The sequence below is a fragment of the Urocitellus parryii genome, chromosome 2 (assembly GCF_045843805.1).
Source record: "Urocitellus parryii isolate mUroPar1 chromosome 2, mUroPar1.hap1, whole genome shotgun sequence".
NCBI classification, from domain to species: domain Eukaryota; kingdom Metazoa; phylum Chordata; class Mammalia; order Rodentia; family Sciuridae; genus Urocitellus; species Urocitellus parryii.
This window is the reverse complement of record NC_135532.1, coordinates 212,842,478-212,863,365: the sequence shown is the minus strand read 5'-3', so window position 1 is coordinate 212,863,365 and position 20,888 is coordinate 212,842,478. Positions and strand designations below refer to the sequence as shown.

At 36.7% G+C, this 20,888-nt stretch overlaps 1 protein-coding gene across 12 annotated transcripts in view; it reads left to right on the top strand.

Moving 5' to 3' along the window:
- Positions 1 to 1,947: 1,947 nt before the first annotated feature.
- The window catches only part of Grik1 (glutamate ionotropic receptor kainate type subunit 1), a 389,318-nt gene continuing 370,377 nt past the window's right edge, over positions 1,948 to 20,888 (top strand). For all 12 annotated transcript variants that reach the window (XM_026396167.1, XM_026396166.2, XM_026396163.2 and 9 more), the window contains exon 1: positions 1,948 to 2,065. In XM_026396167.1, the coding sequence (XP_026251952.1) occupies positions 1,948 to 2,065 (118 nt within the window). The remainder of the gene's footprint in view (positions 2,066 to 20,888) is intronic.

Below are 20,888 nucleotides of genomic sequence, written 5' to 3'. Positions count from 1 at the left end.
AGGAGCTCTTCCAATTTCTGAAGTTAGCTAGCATATGCTCTTAATTCTGATTTCCTCTTTCCATGCATAAGATGCACCCCTAAACCCACAAAAATCACTCTTCTTATCTAAGGTAATATTATATGTTGTCAACTCTCATCCTGAGGTGTCCAGAACTAGGTATGCTACTTGAGGTGTGAACTAACCAATTAACTAGCTTCCTGCAAAAAGATTCTAACCTCCCTTAGAACATCGAGGTGCATTAATCCCAAGGCCTTTGGGAAAAAGCAGAATGTCTGACACCACATACAAAAAGGAATGAATGAAAGAATGAATACTTTCTTTTTCTTTTTTCTTCTCTATTTTTTTAATCAGGGATTGAACCTGGGGCTTATTGGGGCCATTTTTAAAAAATTATTTATTTTTAAATTTTGAGACAGTGTCTCAATACGTTGTGGAGGGCCTCCCTACATTGCTGAGGCTGGCTTTGAATTTGCAATCCTCCTGCCTCAGCCTCCAGAGTCCCCCGGATTACAGCCGTGAGCCACCGCGACCAGAGGAATGAACAGGTTTTAAGATAGATCTCTTTCATAATTATTTCCCATCTAGGATCATGTAACTGTGGACGTTCTTGTGAATCAACTCAGTTTAGATCACTTCTCCAAAATTCTTAAGTAGAAAAAGAAATAGATCTCTATGAGATGTTAATACAGAACTAGCAAACATTTATATAGAACATATTCCCCACAAAGCTCAAAGGAAATTAAGGCAAAATGATCAAATGCTGATTTCCCCAGGGAGGTGTCCTTGTCCTTCCACAGAGAAATAGTCTCCAAACCTACATTGTTAAAATAGCTCATTTCCAGTGTTCAAATGTGACAGTCAAAAGAAATTAAGAAAAGCAGTGGCGCTGGAAGCTGCCTCTTTCCCAGTTCTGCACTTATAAATGGAAGCAATTTAGGAGACATTATCTCGGGTCCAAACAGAAAAGGAGCCACTACAATCTTAGAGTACTAAAGGGTTCCCATCTCTGTCCTCCTCCTTCTCCTCCTCTTAGTCTTCATTCTTGTAAGAGTTAAAACGGCATCTCGGATAATTTTCTGAAATACTGCCCTCCAAGACCGCAATTTTCCATCAAGTGATGGAACGAAACATAGCTGGCCATTTCTAGGACCCCCCAACAGGCGCACAGGGACAGCACCGCCACTCACAGAGAACAGAGGAGGCTGCCTCTGTTCAGACCGATAGGTTGGATTTGATCTGTCTTGAGGACTCACTCAATCGACTTTCCCGGCAGCACAACACAAAGTTGAGGGAGAGAAAGAATAAGCGGTGCCTGTGTGAGTGTGTGAGTGTGTGAGTGTGTCTGGATCCGTGGGGTTGGGGCGGGCAGTAAATAAAGGGTGGGGCCAACGAGGGGAGGAGAGAAGCAAGGATTGAAAGAAGCCAGAGCGTGGCTGGGATCCCAGTTAACCTGCTGGAGCTCATCAGGCTTGCTCAGAGACCCTGCACCAACTCACCCAGTTCCCTCCTTCTTGGTTCGCCGTTCCCCCCTTCCTCTCCTTCACTGATTGCACCCTCCACCAATCCACCCCCTCCCACTTTTGCATCTGACCAGAGGACGAATGAGGGAGACCTTCCCGCAATTTGGGGCAGCAACTTTACTCAGCTGGTCTCTGGGCTCAGGCAGCAGGAGCGCGCTGATCCTCCGCGGTCTGCGGCCCAGGGAGGAGGAGGAGCAGCAGTGATGGGCTAGCGACAGGAGCCAGGAGCCCCGAGTGAGCTCAGCCTTGCCATCCAGCCCCGCGTTCCCACGCCGGTTCCCTCCATCCCGCTCCGTGGGAGAGTGGTCAGGGTGCAGACCCGGAGCATCCAGGGAGGATGAGGCGGGGACCTGGCCCGAGTGGGGTGCATCTCGCGGGCGTGCGGCAACGGCTGTGTTTGGGCATGAATTAAGAAGCTAGGAAGATGGAGCGCCGCACACTCATCGCCCAGCCCGGGCTCTGGACCAGAGACACCAGCTGGGCACTCCTCTATTTCCTGTGTTACATCCTCCCCCAGACCGCCCCGCAAGTACTCAGGATCGGTGAGTGAGCCCGGAAAAGCGCTCCAGGATGCGGGCTTTGGGGATGTGGTCGCTCCGCTTGGCCAGTGGGGGCACAGCGGGTCCCGGGCGAGGCGGCGCGCGCCGGCGCAGGGGCAGGTGCTGGGGTAGTGGCGGTCAGTACGCGCGGAAGGCTTTCACGAAAAAGGGGGAGTCGCGTCACTACTTCCCTTCTGGCGGGTGCCAGGCTTCCCAGAGAGGTACGGTTGGCGGGTTTTTCAATCCAGGCTCCAAGAACGCGGGCAATAGTGCGGCGAACCAGGCTCTTCAGGGCTGGCACTCTACTCGGGGCGTGAGGTTGTGCCCAGCTGCTGCTGTTTGAGTTATATGCCAGGATGAGATCTTCCAACCGCCTGAGTGGACGTCCACCGGTCCAAATCCACATCCCTGGTCCCTAGCAGTCTGGCTTCTGCGGCTCCCATGCATGCCAGGTTCTCAGGAGTAGAATACTCAGACCCTAGGGACGTGGGAATATCCAGGAGACAGCTAGCCCAGAGCCTCCAAGTTTTCCAGTATGAGTAGGGTTCTTCTACGTGGAGCCTGCAAAGTCCAGAGGATTGCAGTGAAGTAGGGTCGAGTACCAGTCTGACTTCTGACTCAAAGAAGTGGAGAGAAGGGTCCCCCATTGCACTTAAGTTTTCCCTTGCTCCCAATCTACTCTGCCTACCAGCCACCGGAGATGATCCAATCCCCAGTCCAGGTAATGCCCTGCAAGATTCTGAGCTTTAATCTCAATAGGTGAAAAAATGTAGAGAGATGCTGAATGCGGGAATCCTGGGGCATCCCAAAGAGTGCAAAAGACAAGGAAGACCCACACAGGGCATGGACTCAGGTATCAAAGGACACAGCACCCACCACCACGATTTAGTCTATGGGCTCCTGGGGTTGGCAAAGCTCTTCATCTTTCTTTCCTTTCAAACTTACCCAGTTTCACTATTTTCAGTCTCCGTGTCCTCCTCATTCCCCTGCTAATCTTTTTAAGAGAGACAGTCGCAGGGACAGCCACAGGTGAAGCGCTGACTGATACCATATAGATCACTCAGTTCTCCTACTTAGGCAGAAAAGACCAAATCCCTAATATTTGAGGGCTTCTATCTTATACCTCTTTCAAGAAACTGAAAGAGTATGAAGGGAGAGGAATTCACTCCCATAGTGACCCCTTGAGAAACTGGAATTTCTCAATAATTCTACTTGTCCTGACCTTCATTCAACTAGCTGTCTCTTAAAAAACAGAACCAAGAATTTTGTCATAATTGTTTTGTCACTGAACCTGTCCATCAAAAAAAAAAAAACAAACAAAAAAAAAACAACAACAATTTAGTGATTTGAACTGCATTTTCTCCAGGTACATAGGGTCTAATTTTCAAGGAAAAAAGAGGTCCCAAATACTAACTTTTGCTACAGACTTACCTGTTCTAGACTGGACAGTAGGGTAGCAAAACTCTACTAATAGAGTTTCCCAAGTAATTTTTTTTTTTTTACAACAAATCATCACTACTTATAACTAAAATATCATTTACCTGAAATATGCAATAGGCTTTATAGTCTGGTTTTTGGATGGAATGAATAGTGATTGGACTAGTAAAAAAAATTTGTAAACTATGCAAAATAAGTAATGAATATGTGTTAAAATTTCCAATGTTTATTAACTTAATTGGTACTTTGCTTGTGTATTATTCATTTTTGAAAGAGATAAACCTAGGAATGTTAGGAATGGCTGTACTAGTCAATATCCCTCCTGAACAACAACCTTAAGGTAGGATTTTCCTTTCTTATATCCCCGAAACCTAAATTAGATCAATAAAGGGGAATAGAAGAGAATGTTTTAAGACCTATTTGTTCTCAGATCTGAATATTTATCCAAGCTCCAAGCAATCACAATCAACCTTTGAAAAGTAGTTTTCAAAGTGAAAACAACCAATATTATTCACTGAACTTAAACTATATGCCACAAGATAATGAGATTTCCTTTTCTAAATGAGATCTAAAATGTACAAAGTAAAATTGCATGCTCTGGTGTTGTTTATATGCAGTACAAATGCCTCAGTGTATTGACCCTGTGTGACCTGTGGTTGGCATGGGCACCGCCATCCTGTATGTACCTAAGGACCAGCACACTCTTTTTAAATGGATAATTCAGTGTCATGGAAACCAGCTTTAGCTCAGAGAAAACCTGCCTTCTACAGTGAGTTTCTTGTATCAGTCAATTCCAACAGTGAAAACAAAATATCAAAGGAATTAGGGACAAGCAAAAGTGTGTGTGTGTGTGTGTGTGTGTGTGTGTGTGTGTATGCGTATGTAGAGAATTAAATTGCACTTCTTTTACATTTCTTATTCTTTCCCTTCCCAACAAACCACCAATTATCCAACTAATCAAAAAAGGAACTCTTGATTATTAACTTGCATATTTTTTCAGTAACTTAAAATATCCAGAAATCAAGCAAAGCATAAACAGTAGGTGCTAAGTATTATCCTTACATGGAGAAGGCACTAAAATTCTTGAATGGATCGCTGGTCTACTGTTCTTGCAAAAGAGTCTGCTTAAACTTCATCCTGTAAGGCAATATGCAAATTTTAAGATAGAATTTATGTATGCCAAATATGTGAAAGTTGGTTGGGAATGCATATGCTTAAGTTTAGCACTATTGTGAACATACATGGAATAAGATATTACTGTTGTGGTCTTGTGCAACAGTTAAGAACCATAGAGGGTCCTCAAGAGCTGTAGTGCCTAAACAACAGTACTGCACTGGAGAATTTTCCAAGCAGGTTGCATGGTAGAGAAATAGAGCCACAGCTGGAAATTTGGGGGCTGCTGGGTTATTCCTGCTTCCCTGTATACACCAGTTTATGTCAACAACCAGTTAACTGTCACACATGTTTAATTGTACTGTGAGGTCCACTATCACAGAGATCCCCCTAAATGACCAATCAATTTGTCACTAAAAGAGCAGAATATGGATAATATTAGTAGAAATGGTAGCCCATTACCATTAATAGAGGTAGAAAGAAGTCGCTCTGTGTACATATGCAACTTCTAGTACAGACATGTCGTATTTATAATAATAGCAGAAAAATATGTTCAATAGTATGTTTTATGCATCATCTCAGCAAAATAAATAATAAGAGCTTTGTAATGTTTTGAACAACCAATAAAAAAATGAGCATAGAATTGAGTTAACGGAAGGGTAGCCAGGTTTTTGACACATGATTGGTATAAGACAAGTAGGCTTGGGTCTCATTGCTATGATTTACTGGTATATGTCTCAGACCTATTCAATATCAGTAGGCCTTTTGTTTTTACCTCCAAGAACTCAACTCAAACTATTCTTTATTAATTATAAAATTGTTATGATTAGTGAAAATTAATAGAAATGGTACATGAAGTAGAATGTGAAGGGTCTTTGAAGGGTATCCACATACATTAGTTGAACTCTAGTTGTTAATTTTTACTGTTAGTATTTATTACTGTCATTTTCTTTCTGAACAGCGATTTACAAGCTGGTGTGGTATGTCTTTGTAAGACACTTAATATTTCTGAGCCTTAATCTCTTCATCTTTGAACTATCAGTATTGCTGCCTGCTTTTCTGTTTCAAAGAAGAGGGTCAAAGACATTACTTTTGTAATTTAAAAAAAAAGAAACCATTAAATAAATAGTAACTAAATTCTCCATATAAAGAGAACTGTTGTGGAAATGTATATGCACAGTGTCAATATAACTGTTCAAATGATTTCATTTCCTTTGGAGAGGCCCAAATTTATTTGAGTCAATCATTATTTTGGTTATGACATTATATTTCAGTTTTTAACCCAAAGATGCCCAAAGTCCTAAGCAATGTTTATATTTGCTCATATTTTTCATGAGTATACAAAAACCTGTGACTTTATTCTCTAAGCTCTTGATTATTTCATAATTTTAATACCCATTCTTCATTCAACAAATATCCATAGATTTCTTACTCCTCCATCATGAGCCAGACACGGTTCTAGGTGTAAGATATACAACCAAGAGCAGAAGGACCTTAAACGTCTGTTCCCTTGAAGCCTGTGTTCTGGTGATTTACAATTTATGGTACCACTGAAGTTTTTCATCAGACCTTAGATGCAGACACTTTAATTTTTTTCCAAATATCATTTTTGAAGAGTGTTGAGTTAATTATCTGCTACCAATTCCTCATGTCAATTGCATCATCGACAAATAGTAAGTTCAGGCCCTCCCATGTATAGAGTACAGACAGTATGAGTTCACACTGCCAAATCATGAGCAGGAATTCAGAGGAGAGTTGCTTTCATTTAGGAAAATCTGTCTGGGTTGAAGGCCATCCTCCTCCTTGGGAGAGACATGTTTATGCCTTGGGAAGCATGGTGGTTCTCATATTGACTTAAAACCCTCAACTGTCCCGTGAAGGACATGCAAAGGTATGTGATAATGTATAGTGCTTGGCCAGCATTAATGCATTTCTATAAATGGGCAGGTCATTTTCCTTGCTATTTTATCTGCGTCATTCATCTTTGAGTTAATATTGGGTTTGCAGGCCTGCTGTTAACACTACATAGATCTTACCTTCAGCTACCTTTCTTGTATGATTTGTGATCTATTGTTTCCATTGAAAAGAACATAATTTGCTATCTTTTCCCAAGTTCAAACACTTGTTGAAATGCAGGAACTTGAAGCTAGCTATTCTGATCTCAAGTTTTAAGCTTCTTAATTGAATGGTGATGTGTGGTTTATGGGTTTGTGTATGCACTTAGATAGCTGTGTACACTATAACCTGGAATCAAGAATAACAAATTAGGTGTTGCTTTTAGTTATGCAGGGATAATGAAATAACTGCAAGTGAGTAGAGTTTATATTTGAGACCATTAGTATCAAATAAAAGTTGCTACCACCAGTAGACTATCTAGAATATCTCTTTAGAAGGATTCAAGAAAAACAATCAAGTAGGAGAGGAAGCCTTGCTACCTGCGCCTAGAAAACATACTATTTTCAGTTAGATTGGACAAGTAGTTGGAATGGTTTTAAGAAAGAGTGAAGGAGATAGGTGTGTTGAGTCCCCATATTCTTCCCCTCCTTTTGGGTTATTTCCCTGATAATTATCTGTATTTTATCTATGTCCTAAAATTTCCAACTGTTATTTGAACTAGAAGAAAAAGTGATGAAGAACTCTGGGTAGAAGGACATTCACATTTCTAACTGCCTTTTTAAAATTGACCAAACTTGAGAAGATCATTAAATTATTTTTTGTCTTCAGTTTTATCTATGGAAAATGATAATAAGTGCATGGATTGGTTGTAAAAATGGAATGTGATATCATCTATAAAATGCATGTCATACAGTAGACCTTTATGAAGATACCTAATTTTCTCTTTTCATTAATAAACAAGGTAGCCAGTCTATATTCTGGAATAGTCTGATTAAGTAAATCTGGGGAAATACCCTTGCTTGGAATTTTATGAAGTATGTTCATGTATTGAAGGCTATTTGAAATTCTGCAGGAAAAAAAATACTGTTTCTTTTATCTAATCTAATATCACCTCCATATTAAACCTAAGAAAGTTCCTAATGGAATCACAGCTATCAGTGTCCACTGAGCTCATTCTCCAGAACACAGCAGAGGGAACAGTGACTGGCAAAACCATTGACATCTCAACACATGCACTGAAACATAGGGTCATGCTTCCCTGGCTTCTCAAATCCGACCCAGAGGCTGTCATCTCTTACTTACAGAACGTATTTTTAAAAATCTTTAAGATTTGGAGTTTAATGCTTATTCCTCTCATTATTAAAAAAAACTAGTTTTGTAAAAAAAAAAAAAACCTTTAAAACCATTTATTCTGAAACTCTATGATTTGTTTCACTTAAAATGTGACTGAGTCATTTTCCTGGTATTTTTTTGTTTTCCTACTGGACTTGCTTATTGACAGTGTATTAAGTTGAAACATTATATTATATTAACAATGACTTTTCCAGGAATATAATTTGTGATAAATTAAAAGTCTGTTTATATTTATAGTCAACTTATTAATGTATTTATTTTTAAATATATGAGTTTTTATAATTATGTATTTTCATGAAGAAACATTCAAATTAAAATAAATCCATTGCAGCTACATTAACTTCATGAAGTTTTGGTCTTGATTTCCTACTACAATCAGGTAGTTACATCCTATCATCGACATTGGCATCAGCATTGTCATATTTATAAATACTAAGTCAATTGGAAACAGTTAATTTGAAGTAAAAAGTTAAGAGGTAAAAATATTTGATTTTGTAATTTCATGTATTAAAAACTGAAAAACTAAAAGAATAACTTTTAATTTAAAAAAATATGTTTTCCAAATCATTTGGTAACATTTTATTTCTTACTTTTTGTTCTTATTAAAAATTTAAGATTTTTTAAAGTGATCTTCCTAATAGTATAGTAGTATATTTATCTGTTAAAATTAATTACAAAGCAGGATTTAAAAGCAATGATATTGACTAAATACAAAATAAACTCTTTTTTTTTTCAAAGAGAGAGTGAGAGAGGGGAGAGAGAGAGAGAGAATTTTTAATATTTATTTTTTAGTTTTTGGCGGACACAACATCTTTGTTGGTATGTGGTGCTGAGGATCGAACCCGGGCTGCACGCATGCCAGGCGAGCGCGCTACCGCTGAGCCACATCTCCAGCCCACAAAATAAACTCTTATTCATCACAAATCACTCTCATAGAAAACACCATCCAACAGTTTGAAAACATTTCTTTTAACTCTTTAAATTCTTGTGTATTTTGTGTGTGCATTGATTGACTAAATTTGTAAGACTAGCAAATATTAGAACTTTTGTTGAATTAGTTTATTGAATTAGTTTATTACCATCAGACTGGGCGAAGTGAAAATACAAAATGAAATACCATGCAAGAGCCCATCGGTACTCTTTAAAACTACTGAGTCACATTTCAAAATAATTTGACCATGCTGAGTTTTCCACCAGAATTGCATATATTTGTTTTTAGATCATAGAAATCTGATGATTAATTTTATTATTGTCCTCAGCTATCAATTGGAAGACTCAAAGTTCATTAAATTTACTATTTGTATTTAATATGCATCATTAATACATTGAACAAGACTAGGAGTAAAGACAATGTTAAGGGGAAAACATCTATATTATTTCATGATTGATTAAAACTGAATCCATGCATGGGTTGTTGGGTCATTACATACACTTATTTCCTAGTGCTGTCAATTGAAATGGCTTTAAACACTCCAGGAGCAACAAGGAGCAGTTCTGGCAAAAGGGCTCCTTGGAAAAATGATAATTCTATGAATGAGTGAGGAAATGTACAAGATGACTGAGATCTTGTAATGCCAGAAAGTTAGGAGGTAATCCTTAGAATTATGGTTATATTAAGAGGACACACTAACTGACTGGCTGGTTTCACATGTGTCCATGCTGATATAGATAAATGATTAAATACAATGATGGGGAAGAAGAGGCAACTCTCCCAGGCAGAAGAGGCAGGTCATCAAGGTCTGCCTCACCAGTGCTGAGCCAGGTTGATTGTACTTGCACTTGATGAGATGTCATTTGGATGGAACTTTGTTTATCTGGTTTCCTAACTCCCAACATAGAACCTCCTCTAATCATAAGAAAACAGCAGAAAACCCCTAATAGAGGGGCATTCTAGTAAATAACTGACCAATACTCATCAGAGAAGTCATGGTCATAAAAAGGTAAGTCTGAGAAATTCTCACAACCACAAGAAACCTAAGGATACACCATGAGAAATGCAATGTGGGGTCCTGGATAAGAAACTGGCACAGAAAGAGTCTTCAGGTAGCAGCTAAGCAGTTTGAACAAAGATCAAAATTCCTTAATAAGAATGCATCAATATTGGTGCATTAATTCCAACAAACATCATATTAATTTAAAATGCTAATAACAGGGGAAACTGAGGCTGGACTATATAGGAACTCTCTGCACTGTTCTATTTTCTGTAAATATAAAAATGTTTTAAGAAGTAAAATCTATTAAAAAATAAAGACTCAACCCAGATACTTATTTCTAGGGTGACTGTTCTTACCTGCTCTGTAATTACAGCAACAAAAAAGAAAAAGAAAAACTATTGTCCATCGCATACAGTGTGCTACCTAAAGAGCTTTCTAAGAATATTATCATTAAAATAAAGAAAAAGAATTTGATATTGGAAAAACCATTAAACAAATAAACTTTATATAAAAATTGCTGTTGAAGAAAATGCTATCACTATATGTCTTCCTTAGAATTCTGCAGTGAATTTATAAAAAAGCACACACTGGCTGTTTCTATCCATTAGCATATTGGTTTTCCACTATTATATTCTTCTTTACTTAATTAAATACAATTTAACTTTGTATATTTATCCAAGCATTGTAACATACTCTGTTAAAGGCATTACGTGCCAATGTCCTTGAATGGAAATTCACAGCAAACTATTTACAAGAATTCCTTTCTTAGCAAAATTGTCTAAATATGCCTTTAAAAATCAATATTTAATTCTCAGAGCCGATGAAGCACTTTAGTACTTCATAATTCAAAATGGGGAAAGGATGGTGAAAAGCATGTGTTTTTTCCTTTTTTGGTTATTTTTAATTGAGAACTCAATCACAACTTTTAAGGATTTTCTTTCTTTTTATATTTTTCTAATGTTAAACTTTAAAATGTTGGATGAGATATTTTGGCAATCCATAAACAGAAGTTGCAGTCTGATGACCTGGCCACATGTGTATTGTAGAAGATGTTACTGTACTTCATCTTCTAAAAATGGATTAGTGAGATAGAGCCGCCTTTAAGTCTAAAGACAATATTTGCCTTTTGAATTCTAGGCAGTGTGTGTTCCTTTTGTTCTCAGGATATATTTGAACCCTAAGGCTCTTTGTATATATGCTCACTGAATTGGCAAGAACCTTTTATAAACCATTGTGAATGTTCAAGAGCAAGGAATGGATAAGAAAAGAATCATAAAGACTTATGAAATGAAGGATCCATTAAATATGATCCTTACAATGAAATTCATGTATTAAGATGGAAAATATTTACAAAACTATATGAGCATGGTGTAAGATGTTACATTCTTTGGATTGGGACTTTATATGGTTGTTCTTGCTTATTGATAAGAACTTTTAGTGAATGTAGAAAGAGGAAGTCCACTTGTTTTGTTAACATAGTGGATTGAAAGCCAATATATTTTTTTTCAATTTCTTTCCTTTTGTTTTTTATTCAATTTAAAAGTGATTGGTTGAAGTTGCTGTCCTGTAGATTCTAGATTAATGAAGCCATCGTTAGCATGCTTATTGGCAAAGTGAAAAGTACTCTGGAATGAGTGTATGTCCAGCCTTGGTGTTTCTTAGTTTGCCCGGGTGGCATAACCTGTGAGTAAATATACTCCTTTGTCTGTCAGAGAGTAGCTGGTGGTGAACAGGTGCATGGGTGCATCAGCAGATCTCATCCAGATCTGCAATCCTCACTACAGTGTCTGCTCTACTTTGTTGTCATTGGGTTGCATTGAGATGCTCCATGAAGATGTGCAACTATCTTATAGTTAATATTAATAATCGCAGTATTAAATGTGTGGATCTCGGTTCATTTCCCTGTAATTAAATTTAACTAGGCACACGAGTCCATAATTTCACTGGGTTCACCTTGAGGTCCTCACTTTGGATATAAAATGCACATTTTTATGAAGCTCTTTTTTCCTTTCCCCCAACAGAGATTAAAGTTCCCTGACTTTAAGGAACAGGCACCTGCCATTCCTTCAGAGCATCCATGGTATAGCTTGTCCCATTCTGATGCCGTTTGTTGACCTCTAACTCCATTGTATCCCCTGCCCACATCCCTCCTAGGAAGCTCCACAGCCTCACCTTGCTGCTGTTGACACTTGAAGATACAGTACATTCTTCTGCTGGTCTCTCATGTGGGCTGTTGATTCAACAACTCACCCGGGGGAATTCAGGAAACACGCTGCAGCTCCAGTAAGTTTAAGGCCACTGGTTATCTCAGGTCCTTCCTGTCCAAGCCCATTCAGCCTCTATCTCAATTCTCCTGGACACTCTTCATTGGAGAAGTGTACCCCATGGTTCTCCTTCCCTCTTGGGAGACCCAAGCACCATGGACAGGGACCTTCCTGAGCATGATGATCTATGGTCCTCCTGTCTTGACTTCAGGTGTCCCAGCTGTAAGAAGGGAAACAGCAAGCTGAATTAGTATGTTATTACATATTTATTTGAACTCTGAAGTTCAGACTACAAGCATTGTGGTGGTATTTAAGGCAAAGATTTTTAAATTGAAGCAAGGAAAGTAGTGGTAATAACAATGAACTTTAACTTTTAGTTTTCCTACTTGTATAACAGAAAGAAAAGGCTGTAAGAATCAGGACAAATATTCTTTTTCTATCTGACTGCCTTTCATTCATATATATGAATATAAGTATATGTAAATAAAAAATACTAATGGATATATCATATACTAAACATTGAACAGATGTGTATATGTGTATTTATATTATTTCCATTAGTGTATATAATAATGAATTGAATGTACATATTATTACATATATTTATTATATATTATTACATGTATTATAACAATGCTACACATAAAATATATATAATATGCATACATTCACATACAAAAGCATACATGTACATATGTAGATGGATGTGTGTTATTATATCTTTCCATTAGCATACAAATGTGTTACATATACCTGACATATATTTATTAAATATAATTACAATATATGGTACCATGCATATTCATATATAAATACATATGATGGATATTAAGGTTTCAGTTTGCATTTTTCTCTGTACTTAAATATTTCACCAGGGAGGAAATCATATTTGAAGCTATCAATGCTTTTTGGATAACTAAGAAAGGGCAGGGCCACAAGCAAGCAGTCTGTGACTGCTGATGGCCAGGGCCTAAGGAAAGTAGAGCATGGAGGCACAGGCACATGGCCTGTAACAACTTGGTACTTGGTTGTCTCCAAAACGTTCTCAGGCAACAATTACATTTAAAATATTTGTTCTGTGGCCCAAGAGAATATCCCTGTTGGTGAAATTGAACAACAGGGAAGACTTGACATCATCTAGGGCCCAATTAACATGAAGAGAGTGATGATATCTTGCTGCATCTGTGGAACACCTGTCATAAAATGGACAGTATTAAGCTACAAAGAAAAGACCTTAAGGCAAAATAATGACTTAATAGAAAATACAACAAAATTATTATAAACAATCATTCATTATCAGCTTAACACAGGCAGTGTACTCTTCTCAAAATTATAATCAAATATAAAGAGAGTGAAATCAGACCCAGAAATCCTTTTGAAAAAGCTATAGAAAACATACCCATTTAAAAAAATATATTTTATATAATATATGTGCAAATAAACCATTTTAAATGTATAAATAAATGAGAAACAATAGTATTTAAGATTGGAAGAGGCTTTGCAGTTTTTAAGACCCAGCTTTCTCATTTGAACAGTAAGAAAACAGTCCCTAGAAACTAAACTTTGTATCTACACTCAGTAAACAAGCCACAGTTCTTAACTCTCTTCTCAAAGGTATTTTCTTGCAACTACATATTTCTCATACAACTCACTTGAGAAGAGTTGAAATTCAAAATGAATGAGAATAGCAACCAGCAAATAAAATGCATAAAAAGTTTTAGAGTGCATGTAGCACAGGGCTAATCAGTATACTTTCTATAAATCAGAATAGTCTTTGCAGAAATGTTAGTTTTGAGAGTTTTATAAAGAAGAAAGTGGATGTGTTGTTCAATGTTGCAATGAGTTGAACCCAAGGAAATTCTAATACTCAGGGAAAATGTCAATAAGAAACTTTAACAGAAACGTGTTAAACTATACATATCTTTATATTTTTTAAATTTTATATTACCTAGGCACTTCTGATCAATTTATTTTACAATCATTTGAGTGTGAAATAATGTCTTCACATTCAAAAGGATCCAGAAAAAAATTTAACTAGCAATTATAAATGAGTGGGATATCATATAGCAATTTTGAGCAATTAGTTGTACTGCCATAATATTTTTATTACTGTAATATAATTGGAACAATTCAAGTGAATATTGTACTTTACTCAGGCTAAGTATGTGTGTCTACAAGGAAAGAAATCTAAAGAATAACATCTATCACTCACTTTGTGAGACATTTTATACAGAGTCAAAACAGCAGCCCGCGGTATGGAATACTGAGATTCATGAGCCCACCCCACATCATATGTATGGAGGGAAAGGAGGAGTTCATGGATTTTGTGATGCTTAGATGACAAAATCAGTGAATAATTCCTGGAGAGCATGCTAAAATAAGTTTTCTGTGCTGTTCCTGAAGTCTACATTGCCTTCTGGTGCATGTGAAGTAATCTTTCAAATGGACTTCAAGTTTTGCAAGTAACGTTTGATATTTTCTGTTTTCTTCAGAGGATGAAGTTTTAATTTATGTTTTCTGCACACTCTCCATTATTTACTTATTTGTTTATTCTTCTATTTATAGTGTATCTTATTGAAAAATATTATAAAAGGCTAACAGAAGTCACAGACAGGTTTATCACTTGGTAACATATGTGAATGAAAAGAAAGGTAAATGTAAAATAATATAAAGGCTGGCATGTGTTTCCTAAAAATATGCCAAAAGTTGACCAAAAAACTTTTACCTATACTTTCTAGTGGATGAAGGAATATGGAAAATAAGACAAAAATCTCAGAGTTCAGAGGGTCTAGCTATATAGATAAATCATAGGGCTTTCAGGCTAAAAACCATGTAAGAAACTCATCCTGTGGTCTGATTAAAGGGAAACCATGTGATACTGTAGATAACAACCCTATGATAAGATCAGCAATGCATTTCACACATTTTTTTCTTACAAAGTGCGGGATACAACTTTAAGACTCCAAATGATAATAAGAACACTTCTCCAAAACATCTGGTGTAGATTTCTCAAGTGTTTGTTTTAATCTAGGATTAAAATGCTTAATATCCAGGGCAATGGATGAACTTCATGCCAACCATTCCTAACTGTTGCTACTTGAATCTGAACCTTATTGGAAGGGAAACAGCAGAAAGTCAAGGGATGGGCAGTATGGTGAAGTATCCCTTTCTGGGTAAAGGGAGATGCATGAATGTTAAAAACAGGGATGAAGCCCTTCTGTGAAACTGAGAATCCCCAAAGAGATGCTCTGTTGAAGAGATTCCCTCATGTCTATGGAAATGAGGTACCTGGAGGCAGGGCCAAGGTGTTATACAGAAAATATCTGTGAGTTCATCATGGTCAATGAACAAATGAGCGACTGTCAGTTGTTAGCTGGAGATCATATTTGCAAATATTAGCACTAACCGGACTGGTCAAAAGGTAAAATAGTTGGGGAAAAGAGGAAAAAATAAAGCTCTTGAGAAATCAAATTCAAGTAAATTCTATGATAGGTAAGTTGAGGACTGTAAACTGACTTCCTGTAGGATCATCTATAACCCAGTTATATGTTTGGTACAGTCTACCTGTCACAGTGATTGGGTTTCAGAGCAACTGAGCTTAGCCTTTATTTCTAATGGTAAACACAGAACAAAACATGTTGAGAGGCAGAAGGTCAGAATTTACATGTATATGTATGCCTACTGCTTAGATAACAATTCGTATTTTTAAATTCTTTTGTTTTGCTTTTATTTTGTACCTTTTACTTGCTTAACTGTGTGCAGTTTCTTTTCTTCTTCTTCTTCTTTTTATTAGGATCTACTTTGCATATGGTTAGCAATAAAGCTAAATCTCTCCTATCCCCTTTGAACCTTTAGATACTTCTCTATAATTCTAATCATTTCCTCCTAGAAAAGCCTATTTTATCTAGCAGGACTATTGATTGTACAAGGTTGAAGGGGAATAACTTTAAATATTGTTCGTTGATCTGCCTCCTGAATGCCAAATTTGTCCACATTTCTTCAGACTCCTAATTCTAGAGAACCGCAATGTGTTTAGGATTCCAAAGCCAGTAAAACAAAATCTGAAATGTAGTGCTTTGGTTTAAGGTTTTGTTCTTCTGTGGATACTAAAAAGAAAACTTAAAGTTTATAGGATTTCCTGATTTTTTCTTGGAAACAAGGAAATTCTCATTAAAACTTCATGATGTATTTTATTTCCAGAGCCACACCTCTGTTACATTGAATTGAAAAATAATTTGATAAATCTAAGAATCACTGTTGCAGCTGTAAAATGCCTTGGCAAGCTACAAATCCAGTAGCTTTCTTCTATTCCATAGGTTATCATTGCAATTTTTCCCCAATCTTTATCTAGCTTTCTCTCTTTCAATCATTATTATGAATGCAGTACACAAAAATTATGCAGAAATGGGACTTCTCTATTATAGCCTTCTGAGAAACCCTTAAAACCAATATTTTCACTGAGAAGTAATGGGCAGGATTGGGAAACAAACAAACTTCTCCAGGGTCTTTGAAAGAAGGAAATGTGACATTGTAAATCAATTACTTACCAACAAAATCAGCATTATATTTCATAAGTCTACTGACAGCATAATTTATATTCAGTCAAAAGGAAATGTGGCAAAATTCCTTGGGAAAGGCACATTTATACATATACTTACACATCGCCAGGTGGCACAGAATCATGTAAATCAACCCACAAATCTTTCTGGGTCTTCAAATGATGATAGTTTTCTGCCTCACATAGATACCCATGCAAACCATGTTTTGTTCTGTAGTTTGGTCTTCTGGGCCAAATGCTAATATTTGAAGAACAACTAGAAAAAAAGAAAAGTTGCATAATTTTCTACATATTACCTCAGAAAGCTTCTCAAAGAGTGATTTGTTTAGGAGTCTAAAACTGTAGGACCCAAAGAGGAAAATGAAATTTTGAAAGACCAAGAAATGCAATAGTATAGCTAATGAGTTTAAACTTTAGTCGTTTTGAAACCAACTTGATGTTTTCCTTTATTTCTTTAAAGAAAAATTTAAGTACATGTAATTTTTAATATGTAAAAATGAAGGAAATTGGTTAAAAGGAAAAGAATAAGAAAAAAATGCTTTAGGGTCACTCCTAATAAGTAGAGATATTTTTCTTTTAGGGTTGCTTTTCTTGAGATTTTTAGTATCCAACATTGTTAAAAATGTAACAATTTCTGTGTACTGAAAAGCAATGTAAATATATATATATATATATATATATATATATATATATATATACATACATATATATATACATGTTATATATATATGTTTATTAAATTATTGGTGGCTATAAAGAACAGTAAAGGTATGCATTCATAAGATAATTATAAAATTGTTTATTTTCCAGCTGCAGGAATAGTTTTTATAGTATTGGCATTTGATGAAGAAATATAAGAAATTTGTTTCAAAAATTAAAATACAAACCAATTATGATGGCATCCACCTGTAATACCAGCTACTCAGGACACCTCAATGGAGTATTATAAATTTAAGACCAGCCTCTGCAACTAAGTAGGGCCCTATCTCAAAACTAAGATTAAAAAAGGCCTGGGTAGGTGAGTTAGTAATATGAGTGCTCGCCCAGCATGCACAAGGCTTTGGATTCAATCCCTAGTACTTCAATAAAAAAATAAAAATAAATGTGCTAGTGGTTTTATTGATTCACTTTATTTTTATTTATTTATTTAGAAAGAGAGAGAGAGAGAGAGAGAGAGAGAGAGAGAGAGAATTTTTTAATATTTATTTTTTTAGTTTTCAGCAGACACAACATCTTTGTTGGTATGTGGTGCTGAGGATCGAACCTGGGCTGCACACATGCCAGGCAAGCGTGCTACTGCTTGAGCCACATCCCCAGCCCCTTATTGATTTACTTTCAAATTCAAATATTACTGATGGAGATAGAACATTTGCTCTACATTTTGATTTGCCATATCTTCATTAGTACTCCAAGGTCGCAGCTAGTTATTCCTCATGTAAGGATTCAGTCGATATTAAAACTTAGGCTAGATTTCATACACAAAGTCAAAGCATAGGGAAGTGATTTTGTATTTAACTAGGGAGCAGAAAAATCCACTTTGTGAATACGTTGTACATTTTAATTATCTCATAGTATATATTCGAATAATTGCCATTCCTTTCTTTGATGTTCTGTTCCTTACAGAACAATAGTACCACTCAGAAGGAATATTTTAGTGTGCCTTCGAAAGAAAAGGTAATCCACTTACCTACAAAATCATTCCCAGCCTACCTTTAGGTGTTGAGTATCTGGTACCTGAAGGAATGCAAGAAGTGTGTTGTGAGTATCAGTTTTAAATTAAATTCTCAATTTACTACAGCTAGGGCTGGGGATGTGGCTCAAGCGGTAGCGAGCTTGCCTGGTATGCATGCGGCCCGGGTTCGATCCTCAGCACCACATACAAACAAAGATGTTGTGTCCGCCAAATACTAAAAAATAAATATCAAAATTCTTTCTCTCTCTCTCTCTCTCTCTCTCTCTCTCTCTCTCTCTCTCTCTCCTTAAAAAAAAATTTACTACAGCTAGATTCTTTTAGAACCTTGCCTAATTTTATTTTTCATGCTTGCAATATATGTTAATTTGCAAAGTTGTATTCAAGTGAGCTATGTGCCGGGAAACAAAACCAAACTCAAAAGACTTAATTAAAAGAGTAGGAAACCTGAATGTAATTTTAGATATCAGAAGTCTGACCTATGCTGACCTATTATTTCTTAATTTATCTGATTTATAAAGACTCATTTTTTACTTGAAATACCCTGGGGAATGATTACAGATAAAGATATTTTTAAAACGATCAAATCAAACTATGAAGAATGGCAGCAATTTGAATTAATCGTGTCCTCTGTGGGCCATGCAAGGAGGTCTACATGCCCAACCATTCCTTTTCATTGTGAAGTACATGGGAAAAACTTTGTGCTCGCATTTCAATAGCATCATTCCATTACACTTCCATATTAGTTTGAATCTGTCACATTTTTCCTCTAGAACAGTGATATTCAACCAGGAGTGACTTTTCTCCCTCAGGGGACATTTGACAATGGTTTGAGACATTTATGTTTGTTTCTACTTGTATGGGTGGGGAGCACCACTACTGCCATCTCTGGGGTGGAGGGCAGGGCGGGCAGGCTGCTAAACATCTTACAACATACAGTAGAGTCCCGATGACAAAGGGTCAACCAGGACAGAATGTCAAATGTACTGAGGTCAAACTTTAGGATAGGAATTATGAAAACAAACCTAATGTAGATTTAGTGTAGATGTTTTTGGAAACCTTGCTCCAGAGATATATAGATAAATATAACAACCAATCACATGTTCTCCTATAGAATGGACAGGAACAACACATCATGGGAATGTTTTGCCTTGGTTCAGAGACGTAGCTTTTTGTAATGGTCTTCTTGACCAGCATTGTGTTACTTCTTCTCATAACATGTTCATCTGAAATATGGAATGGATCCTGCAGTGAGCTACTGAATCCTCATGACCTTCAACTCTCCAGTCTTTTTGAATGTCTGTGATGGGTAAATACTCATGAACATAGTGAGCTGTCTGTCCTCTTGGAGCTTACAATGTAGAAAAGTCACATAGATATGAATTAGATGAGCACACAGATAAATATTTCATTGAAAACTGTGAACAGTATTATAAGTAAGAGGGTCATTATAGGAATAACTGACAAGGTTTCAAACAATCAAAGGTACTTTCCCAATGTAAGAAATTATTGAGTCTTCTATAAGAGAAGTACAAATTGACTAAGAGACAAGGGAGAAAATTCCAAATAGAAGACCAGAACATAGAAACTCAAAGATGGGAAGTGTGTCTTCATTGACAATTCGGCTCTTTCATCAGTGCTTTTTGATTGACTGTCTGAGCACACTTGAGTGTAATGTCTTTTTCTAGTGACCCTTTCCAGGTAATGGGGAAAATAAAGCTAGTTCTTTGGTTAAAATTGAAATTTTATTTAACCAATAGCTGTTTTCCCCAGGGACAAAGTTTAATTCTTCTCTTTGAAGAAATAGAGAAATGAGATAGAATGTTCTTATCATCCCCTGAGTGATGATGAACAAAGGGACCAAAAAAGAGAAGTCCTTGGGGGAAAAAAATCAAAGAAAAATATTTCTTTTTGCCTAAATCTTTGTTGATTCTCATTCTATTCTGCCTCTGATCTAGTCTCTGTAATGTTCCTCTCCTGTCCCCTTCCCTGATCAAAGAACCCATGGAATCAAAGTATGTCAGATCCAGGAAAGATTCCCAAATGTATTTTTATTTTTTATAAGTTATGGAAACTGAGGCATGGAGAAGTCCTCTTTAACATCTAGTGTGACAATAGATTCTGTCCTGCAATGTGTTGGTCCTGCTAATAGACGACAGAAACTTTTCAAAAAGTTATGCAGGTTTAATTGACCTCATTTTTGAATATGGTTTAAGAATGAGTCAAATGAGAATATCTAATATTAAACCTCTGTAGCTAATTACATGGCAAGCAGAGTATTATTGCCAACTATTAGTGGTTAGAGGAATGCTGCCTTTGCTCTGTGAAGAATTAAGATGAATAGGTTGTGCTGTGTGTCTCCAGTCTTCCAAGCTCAAGAAGATAAAACTCACCTGGAACATGTTGCCTAGGTGTGTACTTGTGAACCACCTTGAGATTTGCCTCTACTTCACAGATTGCTGTAATATTTCTTGTGAAGAGTCTAGAATGTATCCTCTGGGTACATAGATACTAATCTTCTGTGGTGGCTGTGGCCACACTTCCTCTAATAGGAGATGGTTTCTCCGGTAGCCATAATGGT